This window comes from Taudactylus pleione, unplaced genomic scaffold (assembly GCF_031769625.1).
Source record: "Taudactylus pleione unplaced genomic scaffold, aTauple2 ptg000799l, whole genome shotgun sequence".
NCBI classification, from domain to species: domain Eukaryota; kingdom Metazoa; phylum Chordata; class Amphibia; order Anura; family Myobatrachidae; genus Taudactylus; species Taudactylus pleione.
In genome coordinates this window covers 179,102-201,708 of record NW_028285201.1, presented here as the reverse complement: position 1 = coordinate 201,708, position 22,607 = coordinate 179,102, and the positions used below count along the sequence as shown (strand labels likewise).

The following is a 22,607-nucleotide window of genomic DNA, read 5'->3' as shown; positions in this document are numbered from 1 at the left end:
CTATATATTTCACTGCATTTCTGTTCTTATTCATGTCTTGATAAAAGCACCTTCTGCTGAAACGTTGACATTACATCTGGCTCTGCCTGGTTCTTGATTGATCTATATAGGCTGTGGAAGTCCTGCCGAGTGCCCTTCAGTTTTATTTTCTTGTGTCTATTATACCTTTATGGTTTGTTGTGGCACCGGGGCAATACATATATCTTTAGGAGAGTGCCGGACTCATACATGTTTTATTTATATTGATAGTTTGGCATTTACATGCATCTATCTGTCAAGGCACCCCTGCATCTTTGAGAGTTTTTCTATCAGACGCTTTTTTCCTTTTGTCTTTTTTTTGTTGCACTGTACACAAATTGTTGTGATACCCCTACGGGATGTCACATCCTGAGGACAACACAGGATTTAGAGAGATCTCTCTGCCTTCTGGTGAACAAATAAACCTTACAGACTCCGAGGCTGAGAGTATTTTATTTCAAGCCAAGTTGCAAGATTCATCTGGTGCAGACTCGGTAGAGCAACTGGTGGCTCAATTACTCCGATTAAAGAAAAGGGAGGTGGACTTTTATCTACACGGAGTTTCCCTGTCTGACTATTACAGGGACAAAAAGATTCCCCGGGGTTTTCGGGTACGCAACATACCGACAATTGGTCGACACAATCCAGACTTCTGCCGCCGCTGGGCGGCTGTGTTAAACAAATGCTCGTATGATCTCATCCTCTTAGTCATAGAGGAATCACGTCGGGAACTTAGCATTGCTAAAGAAAAGATTGATACTTTTGAACTAACACATCTTGCTAAAATTCAATCTGATAACTCGCAGGATTGGTGTAAGAAACTACAAGATCAAATAGACAAATATAAAGCAGATCTTGTCCAGTTCAAAAAGTCCAAATACCAGACTGTACTCAGAGATTATACTGAATTAAAGGTATATAGTTGGGCTTACCATAGTGGTGACAATCGTGAACGCAGACCCAGATTCCGTAAACCTAGAAGATTTCCCCTTGAGACTGACCAATCCAGCACTGCGGCATCCTCTAGCGAGACAGAATGTGCCGGTTCAGCCAAGGCCGCTTCCAGCAGCAGGCCCCCTTTAGGGGTAGCTACAAGAGCTACTCTGGATCTCACCAGAGAACCTGCACCAGGCGGGGAGGTGAGTGGGCGAGGCAGGCAAAGAAAAATCTACCAAAGGAGACGGTAGTTTTTAACCTGTCCTCTCGAGAATTGTCCCATATGGAACTTGCTGTACTTAACAAAGGACTCTCTTTTGTGCCCACCCAAAAATTTGACAGCTTTCAAAATATGATTGATTTAAGCAAATTTGATCGTCGGGTCAAACTGAAGGAGTTCTTTGGCTCTAATCCTATTCCAACTAAGGAATCGTGTCCAATACACAAAAAATCCACATTTGTCCCCTATTAATCTAATGTGAATATCAAATGCTTCACCAACTACATGGAGAACACGATTATGAACTTTAAACCTGATCAATCCCATGGATCTAATTTGTCCCATACAGAGAAGCATGCCCTAAGAGATCTGGGGTCATATCGTGACATAGTCATTCGTCCAGCGGACAAAGGTGGTGGAATAGTGGTGCAAGATTTGACAGCCTATAAAACGGAGGTATATAGACAACTCAATGATACCGGGATTTATGAAGTACTCTCTGAGGATCCAACTAATAGATTTCAGAAGGAGTTAGATCTACTACTTACACAGGCGTCCAAGATAAGATCATTGATACATATACCAAAGATGCATTGACACAGCCATCTCCAAAAATTCCTGTACTGTACACCATTCCTAAATTGCACAAAAATCCGGTACTGCCGCCAGGGAGGCCTATCATAGCTTTATCGCCCCTTCAAGGAAGACACTTGATGTGCACTATAGATGTTTCTAGTCTCTATACCAGTATCCCTCAGCAAGAGGGGATTGAAGCCGTCCGTAGATTTATTCTACGCCATTTGGAATACAAAGGTCCACAGATTTACTTTTTTATCCAGTTATTGACATGGACTTTGACCCGGAATTATTTTATTTTTGATAACAGGATATATTTGCAACGCTCGGGGTGTGCCATGGGTTCATGTGTAGCCCCGAGCTTTGCAAATATTTTCATGTTAGCCATTGAGGAAGATTTCTTCTTTTCAGATACAGATATAGCCCACAAAATCTATGGGTACTGTCGTTACATCGACGACATATTCCTGATATGGAAGGGTAGTCAAGACGAGTTTCAAACACTTATTCACAACATCAATATACGGGATTGCCCGATTAAATTAACTTCGGAGAGTAGTTACACCACTGTCCATTTCTTGGATGTGTCCATCAATTTGTTATCCGACGGTACCATCCAAACATCTATGTTTTACAAAGAAACCGACAGAAATACCCTGTTGGCAAGTGATAGTCAACACCCTAAACCCCTAAAATATGGGTTGCCGTTTTCCCAATTTTTGAGGGTTATCAGAATTTGTAGTGACCCCATTGACGCTAAAATCCAGATTCAGAGAATGATGTTCAAATTTCTCGCCAGAGGCTATCATCACAGTCTGCTGAGTAAGGCCCGGGATCGGGCACTTGCAGTTAGTCGCCAAGATTCTTTGGTGTCTTCTACAGCCAAAACGTTGGAGAAACGTATAGTTTGGCCCCAAATCTACACAGATGACAGCAAAACTATCATGCAGACAGCTAAAGCGATCTGGCCCATTGTAGCCACAGATAAACATACTCCATCTTTATGTGGCTGTTCCATCCTACCCTCATTCAAAAGAGGGAGAAATATTCGTGACACTGTAGTACATAATGATATCAGCCAGTTTGCAGTTCAGCGGCAGAGTCACTTTCTGACTCGCAAGCCAGGCAACTATAAATGTATGGGTTGCACGACGTGTAGCTTCCTAGAGATAGGAGATACTTTCACACATCCTAGATCAGGCAAGAAATTTTCCATCAAATATGCATTAACATGCTCGAGTAGATTTGTTGTGTACTATATTAAATGCCCATGTAGTTTACTTTATGTTGGGAAAACCACGCGACAATTGAAGGAACGTATGGCATTGCATCGTTCCAACATTAGGGCAGCCTTGGAGGGTAAAAATTGTGACCAGCCTGTCGCACGGCATTTTTTGCAGCATCGACATAATTTATCTAGCATGAGATATAAAATGATAGATTGGGTGCCTCCTTGCACCAGAGGTGGAGACAGGGGTCGTATCCTGCTTCAAAAGGAAGCTAAATGGATTCATGTTCTGCAGACTGTACATCCCTTGGGCTTAAATGAAAATCTCTCCTTTTCGTGCTTTCTATAATGGGTAGTTAGTTTTTGTCCCTTGTAGCGCAGCCAGCCTTTAGCGCAGCCCGTTACAGTACATGTTTATTCACACATGCAATATTGGGATAACATGGGACACATTACATATTGTACACTTTAGCTTGGTCATTTATGTCACTACATTGTGCGCTGCTATATGTTTGTTATATTTAGTACAGCTAGCTTGTAGCGCAGTCGGTCAAACTATATGTTTGTTTATACATGTACTATAGATGTGACATGAGACATACTTTACTTTGTGCACAATATCTTGGTCATTCATGTTACAGTACTGTGCGCTGCTGCATGTTGTATACATCGCCCTGTTGAGCCTATTTCCTGTGTTGTATTAGGTAGCCATGGTGATGGCACTTGGTGATTATACCACGTCCCCCAGGCCTACACGCGCGCTGGTGTTTCCCGACGGTGACGTCATCAGCTGGAGCCGCGGCTGGGGAGATCGTGGAGGTGATGGACACTTGGGTGAGTGATCTGCTATATATTTCACTGCATTTCTGTTCTTATTCATGTCTTGATAAAAGCACCTTCTGCTGAAACGTTGACATTACATCTGGCTCTGCCTGGTTCTTGATTGATCTATATAGGCTGTGGAAGTCCTGCCGAGTGCCCTTCAGTTTTATTTTCTTGTATATATATATATATATATATATATATAATTTATCTTTGTGTAAATATGTAGAATTGTAATATATATATATATATATATATATATATATATATATACACACACAGTATATATATATATATATATATATATATAATATATATTAGGGGTGTGCACCGGCCACTTTTCGTGTTTTGTGTTTTGGTTTTGGATCTGGATCTTTCTTCGTGTTTTGGATCTGGATTGGTTTTGCCAAAACCACCCTTCCGTGTTTTGGGGTCTGGGTTTTGTGTTTTGGATCTGTATTTTTTTTTAAAAAAGCATAAAAACAGCTTAAGTCACAGAATTTGTGGGTTTTTCTGCTCCTATGCTATTATTAACCTCAATAACCTTCATTTCCACTCATTTCCAGTCTATTCTGAACACCTCACAATAGTGTTTTTATATCCAAAAGGTTGCACCGAGGTAGCTGGATAACTATGCTAAGCGACACGAGTGGGCGGCACAAACACGTGGCCCATCTAGGAGTGACACTGCAGTGGCAGACAGGATGGCAGCTTGAAAAACTAGGCCCCAAACAGTACATACTGCAAAGAAAAAAAAGAGGTGCAAGATGGAATTGTCCTTGGGCCCTCCCACCCACCCTAATGTTGTATAAATAGGACATGCACACTTTAACAAACCAATCATTTCAGCGCCAGGGTCTGCCACATGACTGTGGCTGAAATGATTGGTTCGTTTGGGCCCCCACAAAACAATCTGGCAATTAATGTGTCCCTGCAAAAACTGGCTCTACGGAGGCAAGATGTCGTCCTCATCCTCCTCATCCACCGATTCCTTTGATAAAACAGGAAAAAGGGATTTAGGTGTCTCTGGACTGCTTACGGTCTTAGCCAAAGTTTCTGAACTTGACAGTAACTTTTTATGAACGCGCTGCAGGTGCCGTATAAGGGAGGATGTTCCTAGGTGGTTAACGTCCCTACCCCTATTTATTTCACCTTTACATATGGTACATATGGCAAGACAGTTGTTGTCTGGATTTGGATAGAAATATTGCCAGACCAAAGAGGTGGAATGTTTGGTCTTCTGCCCAGGCATGACCGTGATGGGCTTTTTCATCCCACGGACAACAACTGTCTCCCCTGACTTAAACAAACCACATCACCATCAGAATCCTCCTCGCCAACTTCCTCCTCAGTGCCAGCTACACCAGTATCCTCATCCTGTTGTACTTCAACAGTGACATCTTCAATTTGCATATCAGCAAGTGGACTGTGGGTGCTCCTTTCAGCACTTGCAGGGGGCGTGCAAATGGTGGAAAGAGTCACCTCTTCCCGTCCAGTGCTGGGAAGGTCAGGCATCGCCACCGCCACCACACTTGGACTCTCCTTGGGGATTTGTGATATCTTCTTAGAATGCACAGTTCTTCGCTGTGCTTTTGCCAGCTTAACTCGTTTGATTTTTTTAGCGGGAGGAGGGCTTCCATCGTCATGTGAAGCTGAACCACTAGTCATGAACATAGGGAAAGACCTTAGCCGTTCCTTGCCACTCCATGTCGTAAATGGCATATTGGCAAGTTTACGTTTCTCTTCAGATGATTTAAATGTTTTTTTCAAGGTAATTTTCCTGAACTTTGTCATTTGGGATTGTATGTGCCCTCTACTATGACATTTGGCATCGGCCTTGGCAGACGACGTTGATGGCATGTTATCATCTATGTCATGACTAGTGGCAGCAGCTTCAGCACTAGGAGGAAATGGTTCTTGATCTTTCCCTATTTTATTTTTATCAGAGAAAGTTTGGTCCTCCATTTATGTTATATTGATATATACGTGCGGCTAAGGCGCACACAAACACAGAAAATAATTTTTTATTTTTGTTGGAGACTAGTGCACTTTGTGGGTTACACCACCCTTTAAGAAATGAGCCAGCCGGCCCTTTACTTATGGGACACAGGCGCACGCTTGGCACTACTTTGTTGATGCACGTGCGGCTACTGCGCACACAATTCACAAACACAGAAAACATTTTTTTATTTTGTTTGGAGTGTACTTTGGGGGTTACAGCACCCTTTAACGGTCAAGCCAGCCGGCCCTTTACTTATGACACAGGCGCACGCTTGGCACTACTTTGTTGATGCACGTGCGGCTACTGCGCACACAATTCACAAACACAGAAAATATTTTTTTATTTGGTTTGGAGTGTACTTTGGGGGTTACAGCACCCTTTAACGGTCAAGCCAGCCGGCCCTTTACTTATGACACAGGCGCCCGCTTGGCACTACTTTGTTGATGCACGTACGGCTACTGCGCACACAATTCACAAACACAGAAAATATTTTTTTATTTGGTTTGGAGTGTACTTTGGGGGTTACAGCACCCTTTAACGGTCAAGCCAGCCGGCCCTTTACTTATGACACAGGCGCACGCTTGGCACTACTTTGTTGATGCACGTGCGGCTACTGCGCACACAATTCACAAACACAGAAAAAATATATTTTTTTTTAGCACTTGGGGGGAGCACCCCTGACGGACAGAGCACCCCCTGGACAACACTACAGCACCCCTTTAGGACTGGGACACTGCACAGGACTTTGGAGTGGACACAGCCCCTATGGACAACTGACTGCACAACACAGTCCAGCCAGCCCCTATAGACTTTGAAGTAGTGGACACAGCCCGTATGGACAACAGCAGCACAGAACAACACAGCCAGCCCCTATGGACTTTGAAGTAGTGGACACAGCCCCTATGGACAACAGCAGCACAGCACAGCACAACACTACTCTGCACTACACTACACTACACTACACAGCCCAGCCAGCCCTAACTCCCACCCTCCCTCTTCACTGTCCACAGCCGAGTGAGAAAATGGCGCCGACGCGGGTACCTTATATAGGATCCAAAACCCGCGAGACCCGGAAGGCGGGATGATGACGTTTTGCCTCGATTTCAGATCCGAGTCAGGCGGGAATAGTCGAGCTTGACTCGGATCGGCCTCGGATCGAGGGGGCTCGGGGGGGTTCGGATTTCAGAAATCCGAACCCGCTCACCCCTAATATATATATATTTAAATTTGAACCTATATTTTGTTAGAAATTATAGCAGTCCTTATGGTGCATACACACAGTCAGATCTGTCTGATGATCGATGAACGATGGAATGATTTTTACCAACGATTTGAACGATTTTACAAACGATTTGAACGATTGAACGATTTCAGACATTATTAAAATGAATGAAATTGTCCAAATCTGACTGCAAACACATCAGATGTCAGATATCGTTATCTGACATCAGATATGAACGGTTGAACGATTTTTAAAATTGTTATCATTCAAATCTGACACAAAATCTGACCGTGTGTATGCACCATTAGATAGTCATACATGGTGTTACATTTGTTTTTTTTTTATGTATATTAAGATTGATTGTTTAATTATTATAAAATTTTAAATGAGAATAAAACAAATTATCCAGAGCAGACCATTGTTTCCAGGCAAAATGGCTGATATTTGCAATAAATGTAAATCTGCACAAAGCCTATTTTTTTTTTGTTCATACAAAACATGAAAGGGTTAGAGATTAGAGCTGTGATAATAAGTAAAAAAAAAAAACTTTTATGACTAAGGGGTGTATTCATTATCACTTAAGTGTTGGGGCCATTCATCAAAAAGGTAATGAAGGTGATATCACTGATATCTCCTGCGGCTACTTTTCCCTACCGATGTGGCTTGCTGTCTCCATCATACACTAGTATGGGGACAGAAATTCATCAAGCTACGAAAATACAATATTTTTGGCGCTTGACTGCGGGAGCATTCACCATCTTCAGATGGCGTTTGCTCCCGCTCTCGGCTCTCAACAGTCCCGGGTTTGCAAATAGGTATCCTTTTGGATCCCTCTGGCTCCTTCTGTCGAACGTCGGGGCTTTGTGCTCCTGGGTGAACTCTAGTTCATGCAGGCACACTAGCACTGCCGAGTCCAAAAGGAGCAGTAAACCCGTTTCAGGGAGACAGCTGATTTTCGGATCAGCTGTCTCCGCACCGGATATATGATGAATCACTCCAGCGCTCTCAGCGAGTTAGTATGATAATTAACATAATGAATAGATCACTAACAGATTAATATATCAGAAAAGTTTATGCTAAGTTAAACTAATGTATTTTAATTGTCATGACTTACAATATAAAGAAAATGTAAGGATTTGTTTATATTAAATCACAATTGCTTGTTTTTTACAGCATTATCCATATATATACACTAAAAGTTGTGCTCATTATTTCTGAAAGGACTAACCAATACATAGACCTACACATTACTTTAAATACAGAATGTTTTGCAAATTTTTGTAACGGTCATGGTACTTACCCAGGAGATGTATCTGGAAAAACTTTTTTAATAGATGTAGTGACATGAATAATTACTTGTTCAAGGTCTTCTGGAGACATAAATTGAAATGGATAAACACAAGAGTCTGTATCAAATATAACCTGTAAAAAATTAAAATATTTTTACTATGGTGAAAAGGTCTCCTCACTGACTTGTATAACATATCACAATCATTAAATAGCTTGTAAGTTTCTGTCCAAACTAAAACTCATGACTTCAGTCCTGTGCGGCAGTAATACTAACCAGTCCTGTGCGGCAGTAATACTAACCAGTCCTGTGCGGCAGTAATACTAACCACTACGCCATATGTGCTGCCCCAATGATATGATACACCCCAATAAATATACCAAATTGGCAATATCAGGAGATTAATAAAATCCATTTTACCTAAACAAACATGCAATAATTCAATTGATAACACACTTTCAAAGGGAAGTAAAGACAAATTGTGTACTCATTAGAGTGATCAATATACCAGATACAAATTGGACACAGACTAGTGGTTATGTTAAATGAGGATAACTATTTAAAAAAATAACTACCTTTCTCAAGTGGTGGAATGAATTAGAGGAAACATTTGCTGGACTTAGCACTAATTAATAGAGCCAATATTACAGTATATCTTAAGTACGAGTATTGGGCAGGGCCGGCGCTTCCATTAGGTAGCTTTAGGCAGCTGCCTAAGGGTGCCAGGACCTGAGGAGCATCCCGCTGAGGCTGTCTTGGAGAGGGGGCATGGTCTTGCCTCTCCTGCTGGTGAAACTTGCTTACCCCAGCCTCAGCACCCATCTATACCCGCCACCCAGGGAAGGCAAGAAAAACACACAGCATAAGAGAAGAGGCAATGCGGGCTGAACTGCCATGTGCAGAAACTCCTAGAAAGGGTATTAAGCACATTTTCTGTGCACCTTTGAGCATACTGCTGCACGTTTAAAATCGCCTGAAGAGGAGTGGGCTGCCAGACTTGCTCCCTGTCTCACAGGGGAACCTCAGAGAGCATATGTTGATTTAAACGTGACTGAGGCAAACTCCTATCCACACTTGAAAAAGGCCATATTAGGCAGAGTTGGAGTGACTGGACCTAGCAAAGTTCAGGAGTTTCAGGAATTGGCGGCTAAACCCGTCTGAAGCTCCAAGGGTCCAGCTGGCCAAATTAGCCAGGTTGAGTAAGGCGTGGTTGCAGCCAGATAAGAACTCTGCTCAACGCATAGTAGAGATGGTGGCTTTGGACCATGCTGTGCGGGTACTAGATCATGTGGTGCAACAGTGGTCTCTACAGGCTGAATCTCAAACGTTTGAGGAGTTAGCGGTTATGATTGAATGGTACCTGACTCTTGGGAAGATAAACAAATCCAAACAGGGATTTCAGCCAGTTCCCAAGCCTAGAACCCAGGTCCCAGTTATCAAAGCCATCAACCCACCTCCAGCTGTGTGTTTTGACTGCGGCGAGCCAATGGACTGTAGTGCTGGAAAAACAACTCAACCAGTGATCAGCAGTTACTGCTGAAAGCACTTCCCTGGTGAAAACCACCTTGTTTCGTTTGATGGTGCGAGTGGAAGGCCGTGAGGTCTGGGCCTTACAGGATACTTGCACAAGAGAAAAAAAAGTGTGTTCACACAGACCTACAGGTTATTAATATATTAAATATTTAGTGGATACTGGCAGTGAATTGACCATTATCTCTGCCAACCTGGTTCCACCTGGGGCTGATCAGGTGCTACCCTCAGTATAGATTATATATGTACATGGGGATGTAGAAGAATGCCCCCAAGTGCACTTCCCAATAGTGATCAAAGGGCGATTCCTGAAGGTGATAGCCACAGTAGCTGCCAGGCCACCCTACCCATTGATCCTAGGTCGGGACTTTCCGTTGTTACAAGAAGTGGTTATGTGGCATGATGATAGCAGAAGGTCCACATCAGGTGTCCCAGGAGCCAAGCCCTGCTGCTTCCCAAAGTTTGGTGGCTGGAACACCCTCCTTGGCCAGTGAGCAACCGGAGGGGAGTGAGACCGTGACACAGCGGGTTCCCATTGGCAAGGAAGTGTCCTTGCAGGACTTCGGCCAGGATCAACAGAATGATGGTAACTTGATAAAGGCATTTGAAAATGTTGTAGAGATTAATAGTAGAGTAATCATGGCTTTACCAGCAGAAGGTGTTGCATTGAAAAATTATATGTTATATTGTGTAACCTATTTGCAGGGAAAGAGAGTAGACCAATTGTTGGTTCCCCAGAAACACGAGCAGTTGGTGTTAAGGGCAGTTTATACACACCTGTGGGGTGGCCATTAGGGGAGGGGAAAACTATCCAGCGTATTCAGTTAAGATTCTTTTAGCCTGGCATTCATGCAGCAGTAAAAAAGTATTGTCAGAAATGTCCAGTGTGTCAGAGGACAGCACCCCGGTCAGGATTACGGGCACCCTTGGTTCCCCTCCCTGTCATTTCTGTACCTTTTGAGAGAATTGGTAAGGGCCTGATAGGGCCAGTGGAAAAATTTGCTCATGGGCATCAATACATATTAGTGATGGTAGATTATGCCACAAGGTACCCAGAGGCCATCCCGCTATGTAATATGAAATCTAGCACTATTGCCTGGGAATTGTTGATGCTATATACCCACTTGGGAATACCAAAGGAGGGCTTAACGGACCAAGGTACCCCTTTTGTCTATAAACTAATGAATGATAGTGTTCCCGCTAGGCTGTTTTAGCGGGGCACGGCGCCCTACCCTCCTTCCTTCAAAAAGCACCCTGCCCTCCAGAAGGAGTGCAAAAATCGCCCTGCCCTCACAATCTGCGGGTGTCGTCTGCACCCGCGGGTCGCAGTGTCCCATGGGTGGGGAAATGTGCGGTGACACGGTCACCGCTGGAGAATAGACGCCGGGCGTATTGGCCCGGCATCTATTCTCACTGTCAGCATCGCTTGGGGGCTGCACGGCGTGCCCGTAAGTGCCGGGCACACCTCCAAGAGTGTGCAAAGGCAAAAGCTGAGGAGAAAATGGTACAGTCAGTGGGTAAAGGGGGCAAAACTTTTTTTAAGTATATAAGCGAAAGGAGAAAAAAAAAAGGTAGAATAAAAAGAAAAAAGACAGAAAGAGGGAGTCTTGTTGAGGGAGATAATGTAATAGCTGATCATCTTAATAATTATTTTTGTTCAGTATTCACTACTGAAAGAGAGGGCAAGGGGGCGCACAGTTAAGTTGCAGGTGTAATCAGAAAAATGAGGTAGGGACAAGCACATTTACAGAGGACAAGATCTTAACAGAACTCTCAAAACTGAAAGTGGATAAATCAATGGGGCCACATGGGATACATCCAAGGATACTAAAAGAGCTTAAAGGGGTGCTGGTAACACCATTAACAGAATTATTCAACCAGTCACTAGCTACTGGAGTAATTCCAGAGGACAGGAATAGAGCAAAAGTTGTTCCACTGCACAAAAGTGGACACAAGGAAGAGGCAAGCAACTACCGACCAGAGAGCCTTATATCAGTAGTAGGGAAATTGATGGAAACACTCTTAAAAGAAAGAGTCGTAGATTATCTAAAATCCAGCAATTTGCATGACCCCGCACAGCATGGATTTACTGGGGGGAGATCATGTCAAACAAATCTTATTGACTATTTTAACTGGGTGACTAAGGAAATAGATAAAGGGGGGCCATAGATAGAGCTTATCTAGACTTTAGTAAAGCTTTTGACACTGTTCCACATCGCAGACTGTTAAATAAATTGGAAAGCATGGTATTGGATACAAAGAAAGCTGAATGGATAAGATCATGGCTGCAGGATAGGAAACAGAGAGTTGTAGTAAATGGAGTGCAGTCTCAAGGGGGAAATGTTACCAGTGGAGTACCTCAGGGATCTGTACTTGGACCAGTGTTTTTTAATATCTTTACTTGTGACATTGCAAATGGTATTGAAGGGAAGCTATGCCTTCTTGCAAATGACACAAAGGTATGCAACAGGGTAGACACACCAGGAAGGGTAAAACAAATGATTGATAATCTAGGTAGACTAGAGGAATGGTCAAGAACGTGGCAATTACAGTTTAATGCCAAAAAATGCAAGATCATGCACTTGGGTCTCAAAAATCCAAAGGCTAAATATAGTACTAATGGCACTACACTGGAAACTACTGAAAAGGAAAGGGATCTAGGAGTCACTATTTCAGATGACTTAAAGACAAGCAAACATTGTAACAAAGCAATGAGGAAGGCAAGTCAGATTATTGGTTGCATAGGAAGAGGAATCAGTAGCAGAAAGAAGTGATAATACCACTGTATAGATCATTGGTACATCCTCATCTCCTCATCTCGAATACTGTGTTCAGTACTGGAGGCCATATCTCCAGAAGGATATTAATACATTAGAGACTGTACAAAGAAGGGCAACTAAAATGGTGCAAGGTCTACACCACAAAATATACCAAGAAAGACTAAAATATCTTAATATGTATAGTTTGGAGCAGAGAAGGGAAAGGGGGGACATGCTAGAAACTTTCAAATATATAAAGGGTTTTAACAAGGTAAAGGAAGGAGACATTCTTCAAAGAAAGAGAAGTATTAGAACAAGAGGACATGATCTGAAACTGGAGGGTGGTAGGTTCAGGGGAAATTTGAGGAAATTTACTTCACAGAAAGGGTAGTGGACAAGTGGAATAGCCCCCATCAGAGGTGGTAGAGGCTAAGACAGCAGAACAATTTAAACATGCATGGGATAGACATAAGGATATCCTTCAGAAGAAGTAAGGATCAATAAGGGTTGAGGTCACAATATGTTTAAAAATGGGGCAGACTAGATGGGCCAAGTGGTTCTCATCTGCTGTCAAATTCTATGTTTCTAAGGGGGGAAGAGTGTGACATGGTCAGCATAATTCCACATGAAGTAAATGTGGAATATCCAGATCTCCCAGGTTTGGCAAAGCAAATGTGTTGCCTCAATCAGAGTCTGGAAAGGCAGCTGATTTTAGACACCTGTGTGAGGTTAGTTTAAGAAATGCAGAGACACTGGGGAAACTGAGCCTGATGGTTAGATAGTCGCCCACGTTTTTAGGCCCGTGTGTAACTAGTGTTAGGTTTCTTGAACCTGCAAGTCCACTGTGGAAAATATTGCTGTTTGGAAGACTTTGTCTGGCAGTTTCTTGCCTGTGAAACTGCCATATCCTGTATAGCTGCCTGTGGTGAGCAATAAAGCTACTGATGGATTTTACCTGGTCTATGTGATTCTTGTCACAATACTATGTTTATATACATATATAGCGTTCCCGCTAGGCTGTTTCAGCGGGGCGCCGAGCCCTGCCCTATTTTTGAAGGGCAGAAAGCACCCTGCCCTCCAGCGCGGCGCCCTGCTGAGACAACCTGCGGGTTCTATCTCCACCCACGGGTCACAGTGTCCCGCAAGTGGTCAAAACGGCAGTGCAACGGTCACTGCCGGCATCCACTCACAGTGATTGCAGTGCTTGGGGGCTGCCCAGCATGTCCATAAGTGCTGGGCACGCCCCCAGGAGTGACAAAAAGGGGACATGTCATACAGACATGCCCCATTTTCTTTGGTCATGCCCCCTTTTTGGCCGTGCACGGCCCTATCTCTAGGTTCGACACCCTGCCTGCTGCTGGATCTAGAGTGAATACTAGAGTGAAAACCTGGGTATTTGGATAAAACACTATGTTTCTGGGTGTTATCATTATGCAGCATGCTGGGAGCTAGTATCTCTTTCAACTTTTTAGCTTTTTTAAAAACCACCGGTGGTTTAGTTGAATATGAACCAATATAACGCAATACACTAATGAAGCTACACCTCACTCTATCTATGTCATGGCAATGGAATTGAGACACAATTGGACACACTCTACGGATAAGATGAAGCTTTTCACCATGTATGAAATGCTGTACTTTGTACACCCCAGATGTTATATATTGGAATAAAATGAGGGCAGGACAGAGCCCCACAAACATCAGAGTCATTTCTCATATTCCTGTAACCACATATATGGCTCTAATACATTGGACGTTCATTTGATATAAGATATGTCTCATCACATTAAAATACAACATTAAACATTATTCTATGTCCTTTTTCACACATTCACTGACTATTTCTCATTATGTATATTTATACCTTTGCCCTATATTTATCATTACTTTTATATGTATATTTAATTTCATTTTTATCTATTTCATATTTTATATTATACCCATTATTTTTTATTTTTCATATTCATCTCTTTTATATTCATCTTTATTTCATAACTGAAACCAGAAGTATCTACAGTTATATATGTTTTAGCTGCTTAGTGGTATTTTTTATTATTGTATTTTTAATTTTTTATACAACGGCTTTAATAGATATGTGTGTTAAGACACACTAAAATGCCTAGGCAATATGCAACAAAACATCATATATTTGCCACCTCTTTTAATGTTATTTATTTCATAGCCAATCATCAGGAAGAGAGAGAAAATGAACTTATTACACCAAAAAGATGGCTGAAAGTCACATCCCACTACTACTTCCGCATCCCAAAAGATGGCTGAAGACTGCGTTCCTCTTCTACCACTTCCACGTTCCAATAGACAGGACGTGATGCCCAGGATGAACAAACAAAGACCGAGGACGCAGCCATGCACAGTCGGCGCAGCTAGACAAGTGAGCCAATTGATGGATAACAAACACGACACCCACACCGTCAGTGGGGCATATTACGCGGAAAAGAGAAGACACCCAGACAGGAAGTGGGGCAAAAAGAATCATTACAACAATCTAGGATGCTTTATTCACATCATACAATACATACAGTCAGGTGCATAAATATTGGGACATTGACAGAATTTTCATATTTTGGCATCTAGTCACCACCACAATGGCTTTGAAATGGAACAAACAAGATGTGCTTTACGTGCAGACTTTCAGATTTAATCTGAGGGAAATTACATCCAAATCAGGTGAACGGTGTAGGAATTACAACGGTTTCTATATGTGCCTCCCACTTTTTAAGGGGCCAAAAGTAATGGGACAAACTAAACAATCCTAAATCTAACTTTCACTTTTTAATACTTTGTTGCAAATCCTTTGCAGGCAATTACAGCCTGAAGTCTGGAATGCATAGACATCACCAGACGCTGGGTTTCATCCCCGGTGATGCTCTGCCAGGCCTCTACTGCAAATGTCTTCAGTTCCTGCTTGTTCTTGGGGCATTTTCCCTTCAGTTTTGTCTTCATCAAGTGAAATGCATGCTCAATCGGATTCAGGTCAGGGGATTGACTTGGCCATTGCATAACATTCCACTTGTTAGCCTTAAAAAACTCTTTGGTTGCTTTTGCAGTATGCTTCGGGTCATTGTCCATCTGCACTGTGAAGCGCCGTCCAATGAGTTCTTAAGCATTTGACTGAATATGAGCATATAATATTGCCCGAAACACTTCAGAATTCATTCTGCTGCTTTTGTCAGCAGTCACATCATCAATAAATACAAGGGAACCGGTTCCATTGGCAGCCATACATGCCCACGCCATGACACTACCACCACCATGGTTCACTGATGAGGTAGTATGTTTTGGATCATGAGCAGTTCCTTTCCTTCTCCATACTCTTCTCTTCCCATCACTCTGGTACAAGTTGATCTTTGTCTCATCTGTCCATAGGATGTTGTTCCAGAACTGTAATGGCTTTTTTAGATTAGAAACTCTAATCTGGTCTTCCTGTTTCTGAGGCTCACCAATGGTTTACATCTTGTGGTGAACCCTCTATATTCACTCTTGTGAAGTCTTCTCTTGATTGTTGACTTTGACACATATACACCTACCTCCTGGAGAGTGTTCTTGATTTGGCCAACTATTGTGAAGGGGTTTTTCTTCACCAGAGAAATAATTCTTCTGTCATCCACCACGGTTGTTTTCCATGGTCTTCCGGGTCTTTTGGTGTTGCTGAGCTCTCCGGTGCGTTCTTTCTTTTTAAGAATGTTCCAAACAGTTGATTTGGCCACACCTAATGTTTTTGCTATCTCTCTGATGGGTTTGTTTTGATTTTTCAGCCTAATGATGGCTTGCTTCACTGATAGTGACAGCTCTTTGGATCTCATATTGAGAGTCGACAGCAACTGATTCCAAATGCAAATGTCACACCTAGAATCAACTCCAGACCTTTTACCTGCTTAATTGATAATGAAATAACGAGGGAATAGCCCACACCTGTCCATGAAATAGCTTTTGAGTTGATAGTCCCATTACTTTTGGCCCCTTAAAAAGTGGGAGGCACATATAGAAACCATTCCTACACCGTTCACCTGATTTGGATGTAATTTCCCTCAAACTAAATCTGAAAGTCTGCAGTCAAAGCACATCATGTTTGTTTAATTTCAAAGCCATTGTGGTGGTGAATAGAGGCCAAAATATGAAAATTCTGTCAATGTCCCAATATTTATGCACCTGACTGTATATACATCCCATTTGATCTACACCCGCTATCAATCTATGTACACATCTAATTACACAGATTTTCCATCATAGAAATGCTACTAGATATGACCTTAGTAAACACTCTCCGGATAAACCTAAAGTGACATCACAGAAAGTGAGGTCACGATTACATCCATGTGCAGAAATTGTCCTAACTCTTTAGGGTATAAACACAACTACATCCCACTTGCAAACACTATCACAGATGGCCCTTGAAGAAGTCCACTGGTGACGATACGCATTGGGCGCCTGTACCCTACCTGACTTTACTATCATCTACACATGAAATAAGATCAGCCTCAAATCTATTTTCATGCACTGTATTTATTTCATCCACTAATAATTAAATTTATTGTTTTTTATTCCTATTTATTTGTTTTTATGTCTTATGTTATAAATAAATGTGTACATTTTATAGATATATATATATATCTATATATATATATATATATGTATATATTTGGTCCATATTTATCGTTTGTTCTTAGGCCCTGTTAAGAGGTACATTGTATCTCGTTCCAATTGATAGGTTTAAATCACATATTTATTGTTTGCACTTTCTGCACATAATCACTTTACACTATTTGGCACTGTAGGGCGCTCTGACTTTGATCTTCCACTGCTATATATATATATATATATATATATATATATATATATATACACATACCACGCTTGATGTGGCACTCCAGGCTAGAAATAAAAGTTCTCAATTCAGTATCATTAGGTGAACCAACGTTTCAATGCCGTTTATTAGGCAGTTTCATCAGGACGAAAATGCCTAATAAACGGCATTGAAACGTTGATTCACCTAATGATGCTGGATTGAGAACTTTTATTTCTTGCCTGAAGTGCCACATCATATATATATTCATTCTAAGGGCACAGTCATGCCCTTATATTAAGGCTGCATCTAAAAAAACGGATTTCTCCATAGAGAATTCCAAAGTGGGGTCAGGGTGTTTAAGGGGCTACACCTCAAAAGCTATAGGAGGTATGGATCTGAAATTTGGCATAGGCGGGTAGAACTGTCACTGGGTGCTGCTTGCCAAATTTCAGGGCAAAAACATAAAAAGTTAGGATTTGGGAGTAATCTAAAGCTCCATCTGTCACATTTTTCTGACATTCTCAATTAGGAACCTTTTTCTGCTGTTCTCTATGGGGGATTTTTGGGAAGGCAAAACTCAGGGTAGGGGTGGAATTTAGACTTGGGGTTTGTTTTATTAGGTAGCTATTGTGCCAGGGTACATGCTTTTGGGTTTCAGGTAAATTAGAAAGTTACTGTTTTTAAACTATTACCTCAAGAATGCGCCATTATAAAGATAGGACTTTTCAACTTGTTGCGCAGCCTCAGTAGGGTACAGCAAGATGTCCGTCGTTTGCGGGCGATAGTGGGCGCTGGAGAAAAACAATGGTAGCAGCGGTGGGGACACGGATGCGGCAGTGGGGACATTAGTGGCAGCGGGGACATCAGCGGCGGCGGTGTCGGGTCCCGGTTGTCGGCGGTGGCGCAGGGGGGCGCGAATGTCAGCAGAGGGTCTGGCGGCGGTGCAGGCGTTAGCGGCAGGCCTGGATTCGACAGGATCCAGTCCCTGCCAGCCATTCTGCTGAATACGGCAGCAGCGCTGAGGCACCACTTTTGAAATTCAAAGATGGCCACCACGAGCCAATCACGGCTCAAAAATTCACCCGAACAGGCACCAGTCCCGTAGCTGCTGGGTGCCACCAACAATGATGTCGCGAGCCGTGATTGGCTCGCGGTGGACATCTTTGATTTTCAAAGATGGCCACCATGAGCCAATCACGACTCATGGCGTCATTGGAGGCGACGGCACCTGAAGAAGGACCAAAGCTCTGGGGAGGTGGCCGCCTCCTGCCTCTCTGCCAATGAGCAGTTCTCACCAATGAATCCAATGGTGAGAACCGAGCGTGCCGAGGCGCCATTTTTGAAATTCAAAGATGGACACCATGAGCCAATCACGGCTCGCAACGTCATTGCTCCGCCCTCTCGGCTGGCTTAAATACTGCCAGCGCGAGGTCCATGCACTCAGTTGGCAGTGGGGAGGCAGCAGAGAAGAGCTGCCAAAGACAGAAGATAGAAGACGCCGCGGAAGCCCTGAATGGGCGACGGCCAGGAAAAAGAGCTTAAAGGCCGTCGCCCTCCAGGTGAAGATGCCATAGAAGTCCTGGGGGAGTGGCAACCATGTAAAAGAGCTTAAGGCTACCACCCCCCAGGTGAAGGTCCCGCTAAATAAAATATTTTAAAAAAGGTTTCTGTATGTTCTATTTTATTATTTCTTTTGCAGGGGTACTATAAGTGCCAGTATGAGGGTGATGCCTGCTGGGACCTGTAGTACTACTGCAAAAGACAATATTTATACATTCATATGCACCACGCAACACATATCAACCCAGCACCCACTGCACAGGGGTGCTGGGAATAGCCTCGGGCTATCAGCCTGGGCCTGGGGTGCCCTGGAGAGGGGACCCCTTTAATGGGGTTCTCCAATTCCCCTGGGATCCCCAGCCTGGGCTGACTAGCAGTCAGGGGTGATGCTTCGGCTGGGGGGCCCGGTGAAAGGGCTCCCCTGGCTGTGGCATCACCCCCCTGCTAGAAAGGGTCCGGTGCTGGTTCTGGGAAATCGGGGGGGGACCTTAAGCATTTTTTCCCCCTGTATTCCCAGAACCAAGACCGGCACAGAGCACTGTGCTGGTTGCGCTAAATACGGGGGACCCCTACGTCATTTGTCCCCCGTATTTTGGCAATCAGGACTGGTTCTGAAAAGCCTGGTGTTGGTTGTGCTTAATAAGGGGGACCCGTACATCGTTTGTCCCCTGTATTAGGCACAACCAGTACTGGGGCTCCATAGCACAGGGCTGGTTGTTTTCTGGGGGGTCGGGTTTACGTTTCTTTTTTTTACACAGTCAATTTTTAACATAGATGCGTAGATCTCACTGCTGCATTCGTGCATCTGTGACTTATTGATTTGATTTTCTCAGGTGCATACGCACTTCCAGTGAGCCCTCTGTCACCCACTGATGCCCCCTCTGCACTGCACCGCTGCCACTGCTCTGCACCACCGCTGCTGCCGCTACCCCACATGCCTACAGCCGTCTCACACTCTGCACCTCCCAAACCAGCCTCCTGTGTGCTGTCCCCTCTTCCACCTGCGTTAGTGTACCATTTTGTTGCCCTTTTCCCCTGCAGGTGGCCCGGTTTGCTCATCCAAACCCTGATAGTTAATAAATTTTAAAAAAGCTATGAAATTCCATAGACAAAAAACCTTACGGTTTCACATGTCCCATTAAGGCTGCTTAGACATGATATGAAAATTCACAAAACCTATTGATTTTCTGCCACTCAACCTTCAAAAAGCAATGACATTATGATCATTAAGGCTGACGCCTTAATGGACTTGTTCCTTGCGCAATACAGATATGGTATGCCATCACACTCTGTGGTTAACTGCAGATTCAGCCCTATCACAGAATTAGATTGCTGTCACTCACAAAGTGGTGGAGCTGCTAATTCACAGAATTGTTTGCTCATTGGAATACACACATGTAGTCTATGCAAGCCATTATGGCTAGGGGAATGAGTTTTCACAAGGGAAATAAATATACTGATGCATATAGTTACCTATGCAAACACTCGCAATAATCAATGAAGAGTAGAAAAATGGTAGCTGCAATCCTCCTAAACGCTCATTAAAATCACAGAAATATTCGAAGGGACCTCCGGTTTGGCCTGTTCAAATTATGAGTATTGGAACCATATCCTTCCGCATGTACAACAACCTATACCAACATATATTCCTTAACATAAGCCAATGAATGAAAGATATTCATTCAACCTCTTTGGTTGTATCACATCAAGTTTTACAATCCACTGTGCCTCACGTCTTAATAATAACTTTTCACGATCTCCCCCTCGTGGTATCTATATATATATATATATATATATATATATATATATACACCACGAGAGAATAAAGAAAAGCACACAAGTGCTGTTGCAACGTTTCGGGCTTTAATTGCCTGTCAGGCATAAAACACCGCAACAGCACTTGTGCGCTTTTCTTTATTACGCTGAAGCAGACCACTGAGTGCCGCCATTGGAGGTGTATTTTGGCATAGGTAGCAGGCACCGCGGCACCTAGAATCTCTGGGAAGGAGTGTGCTGGGTTATTGGCTGAATATATATATTTATATATATATATATATATATATATATATATATATATATATATATACATACTCTCCCAAACTGGCGGCACTCACGGGACTGATATCCAAAATATTCACAGATACTGCTGCCACAGCAGTCCAACGTTTCAGTTTATTTCAACTTTTTTCAAGGATGAGGCAGAGTGTTCTAGTGATTTTGGAAGGCACCCAGGCAAGTCACATATTAATTATTATTGTTTGTTGAGTGCTGAACCGCTTGCCTGTTCCTTTTATATATATATATATATATATATATATATATATATATATATATTAGAGATGTGCGCTGACCCTCGTGTTTTGGTTTTGTTTTGGATCTGGATTGGTTTTGCCAAAACCTCACCTCCGTGTTTTGTTTTCATGTTTTGGTTTTGTTTTTTTTCTTAAAAAATCATAAAAATAGCTAAAATCACATAAAATGGGCCAATTTTTGTTCCTACAGTATAATTAACCTCAATAACATTTATTTCCAGTAATTTACAAACATTTTTTAACCACCACACAATATTATTTGCTTCATCAAGTTAAGGCCAAAAGGTTGCATCCAGCTAGCTGACTAAGCTAAGTGACACAGTGGGCGGCACTAACATGTGGCAGTCAGTTTCTAATTTCCAACACGGATACAGCGTGTTATACAGTGTGGGTTGGATACACCCATAGTGCACTTACTGTGACAGCAGTGTCGGCAGAGCGGGGTTGCTGACGATGTCCTCAGTACAAAGAATGGCAGTGCTGCGGTACTGGCAGTGTCCTTAGTGAAGGGTACCGGTGATGTCGGTAGTGCTGGGGCTGCCAGCGGTGTCTTTAGTGCAGGTTTGCTAGCTGTGTTGGCAGTGCGGGGGTGCCAGCAGTGTCTTTAGTGCAGGTTTTCTGGCTGTGTCGGCAGTGCGGGGGTGCCAGCGGTGTCCTTAGTGCAGGTTTGCTGACTGTGTTGGCAGTGCGGGGGTGCCAGAAGTGTCTTTAAGTGCAGGTTTGCTGGCTGTGTCAGCAGTGCCGGGGTGCCAGTGGTGTCCTCATTGCAGGTTTGCTGACTGTGTTGGCAGTGCGGGGATTGCTGGCGGTGTCCTCAGTACATGGAATGACAGTGCTGGCAGTGTTCTCAGTGAAGGGTACCAGCGGTGTCGGCAGAGCGGGAGTGCCAGCGGTGTCCTCATTGCAGGTTTGCTGACTGTGTCGGCAGTGCAGGGGTGTTCTCAATGCAGAGTGCCGGCCGTGTCGGCAGAGCGGGGGTGCCAGCGATGTCCTCAGTGCAGGTTTGCTGACTGTGTCGGCAGTGCAGGGGTGTTCTCAATGAAGGGTGTCAGCAGAGCGGGGGTGCCAGCATTGTCCTCAGTGCAGCTTTGCTGACTGTGTCGGCAGTGCAGGGGTGTTCTCAATGCAGGGTGGCAGCGGTGGTGGCAGAGTGGGGGTGCAAGTGATGTCCTCAGTGCAGGTTTGCTGACTGTGTCGGCAGTGCAGGGGTGCTGGTGGTGTCCTCACTGTGGGAGAGTCTACAGTGTCGGCAGTGTGGGGGTCGCTGACAGTGTCTTCAGTATGTTGGGCAGCAGTGCAGGAGTGTCAGCAGTGGGGGTATCGGCAG

At 43.5% G+C, this 22,607-nt stretch overlaps 1 protein-coding gene across 1 annotated transcript in view; it reads right to left on the bottom strand.

Annotated features, from left to right (window-relative positions):
• Positions 1 to 8,419, bottom strand: part of LOC148474932 (capping protein, Arp2/3 and myosin-I linker protein 2-like) — a 970,125-nt gene extending 961,706 nt beyond the window's left edge. Inside the window, exon 1 of the mRNA XM_088457971.1 lies at positions 8,325 to 8,419. Within this exon, the coding sequence (XP_088314097.1) occupies positions 8,325 to 8,404 (80 nt within the window). The 5' untranslated portion in view covers positions 8,405 to 8,419. The remainder of the gene's footprint in view (positions 1 to 8,324) is intronic.
• Between the last annotated feature and the right edge of the window lie 14,188 nt (positions 8,420 to 22,607).